Source organism: Nymphalis io, chromosome 4 (assembly GCF_905147045.1).
Source record: "Nymphalis io chromosome 4, ilAglIoxx1.1, whole genome shotgun sequence".
Classification (NCBI taxonomy): domain Eukaryota; kingdom Metazoa; phylum Arthropoda; class Insecta; order Lepidoptera; family Nymphalidae; genus Nymphalis; species Nymphalis io.
The window spans coordinates 6,347,680-6,356,714 of NC_065891.1; the positions used below are offsets into that span (position 1 = coordinate 6,347,680).

The 9,035-nt window shown below is 31.7% G+C and overlaps 1 protein-coding gene across 2 annotated transcripts; it reads left to right on the plus strand.

Annotated features, from left to right (window-relative positions):
• Positions 1 to 1,309: 1,309 nt before the first annotated feature.
• Positions 1,310 to 4,254, plus strand: LOC126768258 (beta-1,4-mannosyltransferase egh). Of its 2 annotated transcripts, XM_050486272.1 has the most exons (4): positions 1,314 to 1,361; positions 1,457 to 1,497; positions 1,757 to 2,561; positions 2,689 to 4,254. In XM_050486272.1, exons 3-4 carry the CDS (start codon positions 1,758 to 1,760, stop codon positions 3,259 to 3,261), a joined length of 1,377 nt encoding a protein of 458 aa, XP_050342229.1. In that variant the 5' UTR covers positions 1,314 to 1,361; positions 1,457 to 1,497; position 1,757; the 3' UTR covers positions 3,262 to 4,254. The 2 variants fall into 2 exon arrangements, with proteins under 2 accessions (XP_050342227.1, XP_050342229.1); XM_050486270.1 differs by having other exon boundaries at positions 1,310 to 1,497.
• The last annotated feature ends 4,781 nt before the right edge of the window (positions 4,255 to 9,035 follow it).

Consider the following 9,035-nt stretch of genomic DNA (forward strand, 5'->3'; position numbering starts at 1 on the left):
TCGCATTTACGCGTTTCCCCTACGCTTACGGCAGGGGAAGAAGATTCGTGTAGCGCCGTCGCCTCCCCGGTCTTCTTCGAAGGATTGGATCAACGGAGGACTTTCATCGAGCTGCCGCTCCTGCCTGTGACATAAAACTCTCGCAGAAGGAGACCCTTACCATTCACTACCTCTCACTGCCGAGCAAGGCGTTGATCACGCTCGACAGCGACAGATGGTCACCGTCCATGACACCGTACAGTAACCATGTATTGCTCTCACCACTATTATTCTCTGCGATTTCCGTAGAACAGCCCTATAACGAGCGGTGAGAGTATCCACCCATATTGGTCCCAAGGAGCGCACCACACTGTTGTATAGGCGCTGGATTATTCCGATGATTCCGGCCCACCCACGTTGGAAATGCGGCAGCAGCGTTGATGAGCTTCGGGCCAAGTTGGAAAAAGTGCTGCCTGAAGCTCGATCTTCCGTCCAGGATCAGGCTCATCTGGGTCTTGCGGCCCCGACGTGGACCATGAAATAAGAGGGCCTCTATTTTCATCCTATCCGGTCCACCGTGAGCGTCGTTTCAACTTCGGTCAGGCAGCCCGCCTCCAGAAAATTCTGCCTTGTCATCGTGATGAGGGTGTCCGCATAGCATAACTTCCCCATCCAACAAGTCACTCGTCACCCCCCTTCTATAGTACCACCGGTCCTGGAAGTGTGGCGCAACAGCCTTCTGAGATCAGGCACCCCGTGATATCAAAGTGCCTTATAGCTTCGAAACTCTTTTAAACCCACTTAGTCTGGACTAAGTAGCCTAGAGAAGGATACAAGCCAGGATAGTCTAGCGCCGGCATATACAATGACGATTTTGTGCGCGAGGATTCAGGGAGCAAGATGAGCTCAACCGCGTGCGTACGGAACAACAAGAAAACTAACATTTATTATTTTCGATTTCATTTAAATCTGTTAATTCAACGTGGGATGATTACGAAATAAATAAAAACTAACTTTCACATTTGGTTATTAAGGTGAAGACTAGTAATACTGACTGAGCCATCGAATGGATTGATGATTATGGTTAATAACTTTTTTTCCATTTTAAAAATAATACATCAAACGAGTTTATTCTACAGAATAGCATGTGCTTAATTAAGCCAATGACAAAAACACGAAAATCGGGTCTATACAAGTTTGCCCGATCATTGGCTCAGCACGCTAACCCCACGTGTACTGGAGGCTTTACTTGTATAAATTATTATCTGTTATTTCTTATTCTGATAATGTACCAAGTATCAACTATTTGATATTTCTGTTTTATCTTCGTTTGAATGTCAGTCAGTGGGTGTTCACTTACATTTACGTTATTAAATTAAATTGTTAGTTGTAATAAATGTATATACAATATCTTTTTTTTAGTGTATACTACATTCTTTAAAATATTGTGTTATTTATTAGCATTCATTGTTCCCAGCGACTGTGATAATTATTTTAATTCAACGAGAATATTGTAAGGTAATATTTGTTAAATTTTTTATATATAAATGGAATGATTTAAAAATATTTTATATATATGTACGATTAATAAATCATGTGTTTATTTTAAACACTACGCAAAACTTTGAAAGTACATACTATTTGTTAGGCCTATTTCATATATTGATTATGAATATTATTTCTAAAAAACCTAGTTACGTATTTTTTAGATAATGTAATCGAGTTATCTTAAATATTTACTAAGGCTATTATTGATTAAATTACTACTTTGTTTCAGAATGCTTAGGGGAAGAGTACAACATTTACTTCATTGCACACTATTTATATCATTTATATTCTTCTTTTTGGTATTTGCTGGTGCTATCAATTTAGACAACAAAGAGAAGCCATATATCGATCCTTGGGAAGCCTATGGCATTTATGGAGCCATTATTTTGTATACTTTGAGACTCCTTACATTTCTAACAATACCTCAAGTTTTATGTAATTTTGGAGGATTAACATTATTTAATGCATTCCCAGGAAAAATTAAATTAAAAGGATCTCCTCTGCTTGCTCCTTTCATTTGTATAAGGGTTGTGACTAGAGGGGATTTCCCTAAGCTTGTAAGGGACAATGTATCCAGAAATATGAATATGTGTTTAGATGTTGGTATGGAGAACTTTATGATTGAAGTTGTGACTGACAAAGCTTTAAACTTGCCTAAACACAGAAGAGTCAGAGAAGTTGTTGTGCCTTCTGAATACAAAACTAAAACAGGCGCATTGTTTAAGTCTAGAGCACTTCAATATTGTTTGGAAGATAACGTTAATATATTAGCAGAGACTGACTGGATTGTTCATTTAGATGAAGAAACTCTTTTGACAGACAATTCTGTTCGTGGCATTTTAAACTTTGTGCTAGACGGTCAACATCAGTTTGGCCAAGGTTTGATTACTTATGCTAATGAGCATATTGTTAATTGGTTAACAACACTCGCTGACAGTTTCCGGGTTGCTGATGATATGGGAAAACTGAGATTTCAATTCTATTTATTTCACAAACCTCTTTTCAGTTGGAAAGGCTCATATGTTGTTACTCAAGTAAGTAAAAATTTGTTTAAAAAGTATGAAACTTTAATTTTCCATATGATTAGGTATAAAACAGTATAAATTTAGTATGAAAATATAGATGTGTACAATGTGTTAATCAAAAAACAAATTATTTTAGGTCTGTGCTGAAAAGAAAGTGTCGTTTGATAATGGTCTTGATGGTTCTGTCGCAGAAGACTGTTACTTTGCAATGAAAGCTTATGTGGAAGGATATTCATTCAATTTCGTTGAAGGTGAAATGTGGGAAAAATCTCCTTTTACTTTATGGGATTTTATGCAACAAAGAAAGAGGTGGATTCAAGGTATACTATTAGTTGTTCATTCTCAAGAAATACCTTTAATTAATAAGATTTTCTTAGCAATATCATGTTACTCATGGGTGACATTGCCTTTATCAACTAGTAATATTTTACTTGCAGCTTTTTGTCCTATACCATGTCCACACTTATTAGACCTTATATGTGGTTTTATAGGAGCAGTAAATATTTACATGTATATATTTGGTGTTATCAAATCATTTCCAATTCATAGATTCGGTCCTCTTAAATTCTTTTTGTTTGTTGGAGGAGCATTAGCTACAATTCCGTTCAATATAGTCATAGAGAATATTGCTGTCATATGGGGTGTGTTGGGTAAAAAGCACAAATTTTATATTGTAAATAAAGAGGTAAAGATACCAGTTACAGTATGATTCTTATAGTAATTGACTGTTGGTTTTATGCAGTTATATAAATACATAGCACAAATAACTTAAGGTTTGTTTGATATAATGCTTAAAGATCAATGCATGTCGATATAATTTTTTGTTTTTTATTTTATTTATATCAATGATTATAAGTTTTTACACATGAACAAGTATTTAGTCACTTATCCTATATTACCAAAGACTTAAAATTTTGATTAAGAAGTAAGTTTTACTTTTGTCAATTTTCATAACATAATTAAATTTGTTATTTATTTTTAGTCTGTATTATTTTTGATTAAAAATAAAGTGTTTTTTTTTTTAAACTAACAATATATTTTGTATTTTTGTAAACAACATATTTTTTTAGTAGATACAGTTGTTATTGTTGTGTGTTTTAGTATTATTTTAAATTAGTATTCTGACAGAATAATATTTGTTTTAAATTCAAGTATACAAATGCATGTTATTATGAGGAAATACTAAAATATAAGGCGGCACAAATATGTGGTAAATACCAATAGCTACAATAGACTGTTAGTGGAGAGTAATGTAAGAATTATTGTGTATTGTTTGTATGAATATTTATTATATACCATATTTAAACGGGCACACATTAAGATTTATTAAAATACTTAAAATGATTAAAATATTTGTAAGTAATATGTCCATTGTTTTGTTCTACACAATGTACTTAAATATACAACTAAATTTATGTAGACCGGGGATGTTGAGATTTTATTAGTTTAAAGAATTAACAAATACTTCTGAGCTCCTCTTTTATCTTATTACTTTATTGTAATTGTTGTACTCGTTATTAAAACATTAAAAATAAACAGGTATGTTTTAGGTATGGTAATTCAAATTGAATTTATTTTTTTTCAAAATAAATAGTTATTGTTAGTGTAAAAGGTTTTATGTATAAATTCAGTTATAATATAAATCTTCATAATTTTGTATGTGTCTGTATTTTTTTTTGTTTGTAAATTGAATGATTTATAAGTTCTCATGAATAAAACAAAAGGAAAAATTAAATATTATATTAATAAAACATAAGGAAAATGTCAGTTTCTATGTTCACTAGCAAACTGTTAAAGTACAAAAATATAAATATTATGCACAACCTTTTTCACTAAGAGTAACCTACGAATATTTGTTGTCAGTTGTATTCTCATGTGTGCATCAAGCATTAATATTAAATTTTAATTAAAATTAATCATTATAAATTTACGTCTAGCACAGCTACGGGAAAACAGTTTGGAAGTAAAAACTATTATATATCCGGGCGATGCTGTTGTCATGGCTTTGTTTCTACTATATTATTTTAAAATATAATGTGTTGAAAGAACAAAATTTTAGATTGTGATAGCTTGGAAACGTTAACTATTCAATATGTTGTTGCTATGTAAGTAATAAAACATTCGATTTTTACAAGTTTTCATAGATAAAAGTTTTTAATGGTATTTTGAAAATGATCTCTATAAAACACAAGCTAAAAAGACAATGTTGATTGAGTAATAATGTTTTGTAATTACGACCTGAAGGAATGTTCAAAATTTAACATGTAAGTAGTTTAGTAAAAGTATTACATTTAGTATAAATTCTTGTTTTCATTGTAATGTATAATGTAAAGGAAATATTGTGTAAGACGTAAAATTGTCCTCAGTATTTTTTTTTCTTTACTTAGAAATAAAAAAAAAATCAATCACAAATATCTGTTTAAAAAAATAGTGTTGTTATTGACTTAAACATATTTGACTAGTCATAAATGTAATTAATTGCGATAGGTTTTAAATAATATCATATATGTTAAATATATAGATGATAATTTTGTCCCATATAAAGGTCAAAATCTTTGTTTACAAGGTGTCAATTGGTGCCCTCTTAGCGCTCCCTTAGTGACGATTCATATCAAATGCGCCGCAGCGAATCGCGCCGCAGCTAATTTTACATGTAAAGGAAATTAAAGTGTAAACAATATTTAAAATCCAAATTTGGATTTAGGTACACCATCGTCTTCAATCGTATGCCGCTACATGCGGGCGTTTTTTAGTGTGCGCATTTCGTGCAAATATGGCTTTTATATTTAGGGTATACGGCTAAATTTTGTTTATCACGTGTGAAATGCTCTGCGGCGCGATTCGATTCGAATCGTCCCTTATTCTAACAATTACTGCCACATTCTGACACGTTCCCAATTATAAGAATTACATAATTATGTTATTAAAGCAAGCATTTGAAAAACTGAATTCGAGTTTGTATAATTAGTGAATTTATTTTTTAAATGAAAAGTAGTATTATCATTAATATGTGAGTTAGTCGATCCAAATTTTTTATTTTGTTCATACGCATTTGTTAGTCCGATTCACATGAAAACAACTTGATGTTTTTAGTTTTAATGAAAAAGAAAAAAAAGCCATTCAAATATTAAAGTGTCTGTGAATCCGTAAAATAACGAACAGACAAAACCTTCCACGTAAAATTATTCAATATAGCGCATATCTAAGTATTTATCGTGGTTTACTTTAGTTCCAATAATCATATTATTGATAAGATAAGCCATTCTCGCATGCATGGTTTTACCTGATTATTCGCACCTCATTCTTACGAATATTATATTGAATAAATAGTGATTTCAGATTGAGTATGCTTGTTTTTTTTAAATCTTAAGTTGCTTAAGTAAGCAAAGGCTAAAAGTAGCGATTTTGTCGTGGTTGTACCGAGGCGTGGTAACTTACACCGTACACGGTACATCTTTTAAATGTGAGATAAAGATGTAAAATAGAATAAAATAAAATGTGTTTTATTGCACACCAAAAGAGTTACAGAAACATACAGTTATAAACACAAACAAAATAAAATAGATTGTTATTTTCATAAATACAAAATTTTGGTTTATCGAAAGGAATAAACCAACTGCTGGACAAAGGCCTCTCCCATTTTTTACATTAGGTAAAGTACATTTTGTTCTTCGGCAATTGTAACTAAATTAAATATGAATGAAATTAAAATAAATAGAAATTAAATTTATTTTTTATGATGAGTTATTCGCGTAACTTTGATAACATTCATAACGTGATATAGGCGCATCGAAAATAATATGACATTCTTTGAGATTTAATACAAAAAGAAAATTACTGAATTTCCACACACTCGTCTCGCGAATAACTCATACATTTACTCATTATTAAATTAGACTTTAATAGAATTTCCTTCGTGACTTTGTGAGTCTGAAGATTTTCCTTAAAGTACCTACCAACGTAAAGGTCGAGCAAATAAGTACACAATTTTATTATGCGCAGCGATGTCACGTAAGAAATATATTATGTATTATATTTTGTATCGTTGATATCATTAGTTTGTAGCTAAAAATATTGCTAAAAATAATTTTAAGAATATTTAAAAGGCTATAATATATAAAGGTTGGAAAATAAATATACAATAAGACCAGCGGGTTACCTTTTGTAAGGTACCGGTAATACGCCTGTAACCGTCATGTATATAAACAACATCAACTGTAAGAAGTTTCAACGCAATCGGAGTGAATGGAGTATACTCGCCGTTATTTCAAACGTTGGCGAAAACCTGGACTATCTAAGTCAGCTGCACTCAAACTGCGGCCTTAGAGACTTCAAATCTGATAAAACGATTTTTTTTTACCATAACGTCAGATTTTATATGATTATTGTCTATAGCAGTTTAAGTATAATCTATATTTAAATATTATAAATGCGTAAATAACTCTGTCTGTTACGCTTCATGGCTAAACCACTGAATTTGATAAAATTTGGTATGAAGCAGGTTTGAACCTCAAGGCTACTTTTTTATACCTAACTCCTGCCGAACCTAAACACGCAAGTAAAATTTTATTAATAAAAATTCGAAAACAGAGTTGCTTTTCACTACATTTCATATTTATTTAACATAAAACAGCTTATTGAATCAAGACAAGACCTTGCTCCCAGTACTATTACTTAATGCTCCAAAATGTGCTAAAAGTTTGTAAAAAATAAATCTATGAATTAGTATCGCTATCGGGCGTCGGCCAAATATAGTCATATTTACGAGTGACTAAGATGCTTCCTATCATTTAATGCTAATATGGGTAGATAAAGATATCTATGCTAAAATGAGTAATACAACTACAATTTTACTCGCATCTTTATTTTATTAGTCATTATAAGAGCACTGATATCAGCAATTTTAAGAACATTCATATCCGTAATTATATTATCTGAAGTGTAAATATTTTTTTTTTAAGAAAATAAACGATGGATTTGCATAATGCATTTTCCAAAAGAATTTATTTAACCGTCTGTTTTTTTAAATATTTTCAGTTAAAAAGAAGGATATGGACTTTATTCATTCCATAAGGGTCCGTTCACACAGACCGGCTCGGAGAGGAGAGCAGATTTTTATCACGTTGGAAACAGTGTTTTGAGTGATTGTAGTAAAGTTTATTTTTGCATTTGCACCTTTTTTGTCATTAAAAATGCCTGAACGCGCTTCGTGTGAAGTAATAAAAGGAGCCGACCGGCTCCGCTTGCGTGCTCTTTCTCGCTCGCACCCGCTTTCAGATCTCTTCCAGCCGGTCGATGTGAAATAGTTGGCGGCTCCGCTCCGGCCAATTCCAAGCGTATACGACCCGGTCTGTGTGAAAAGAAAAAAGCAGGCCGATGCTCTCCGAGCCGGTCTGTGTGAACGGACCCTTAGAATGCTTGCTTGTTGCCGAAAAGAAAATATCGTCATTTTCTGGCAGAGGCGCATGTATAGGTTTCCTTAAGATATTTTTTATCACCGCCGATCACGAGACAAATGTATTATAATTGTTTAGTTTCATATGTCTCTTGATACTTTATATACCTACGTATTTATTATTGTAAGAGTATCCGCTATGGACCCTACTTACACAGCCTTCTGGCGTACTATCAGATAATCAAAGACATTAGGACGATCCCATAGACATTTCGGTACTGTCGTTATTACCTAGTGAGACATATTCTCACCAATGAATCATAATAATTCAGCACAAGAAAAAATCATTTGGCGAACTTTAAATCCACGTGTTCTATCCACTGAGCCGTCCCAATAGCTATTTTAATAATATTTTTGCTTTATAAATTTAATATAAACAGCTTATTTGAAATAAGACAGTAGTAATATTTTATTCCTTTTCAATTATTGATTTTATATCAAATTAAATTTTAAAATGTACTTTATTTTTAATTTATAGTCTAACTAGTAATTTATAGGTCAATAAAATTTAAAGCTTTTAAACTTTCCACGGATTTCGAATATACTACCGAGAAGAACTGGCAAGAAACTCAATAGTACTCAATTAAAATGAAGTTACTTTTTCATAAGTTTAATATATGTAATAAAAAAAAACAATTAAATATGAATAACCTTTATGGAAATCAACAAATACTTCATATTTATTAACACGAGCTTTGAATGTATTCATTGATACATTTTAAATGATTTGCAGGTTTATATCAAAGAAACGAAACACCTCAAGAAGGATTTGTTGACTTTGGGTTCGCGACAACTTGGTGCTATAAGTTTATCTTTAGTTCTCGTGTTTATGTATGATGTTTATCACTGTATCTATGAAAGTAGTCGATTTTGTTGCGGATATAAACGATACTTTTGCAAATAGCTATACAAAGGTGAAAAATAGTACTATGTTTGAAACTTAATACAATGTTAGTTGTTGTTTATTGATTTTTAATAGAAAAACCACATACATTAATTGAATCAAACTAACGTTTAAATGCAAAATA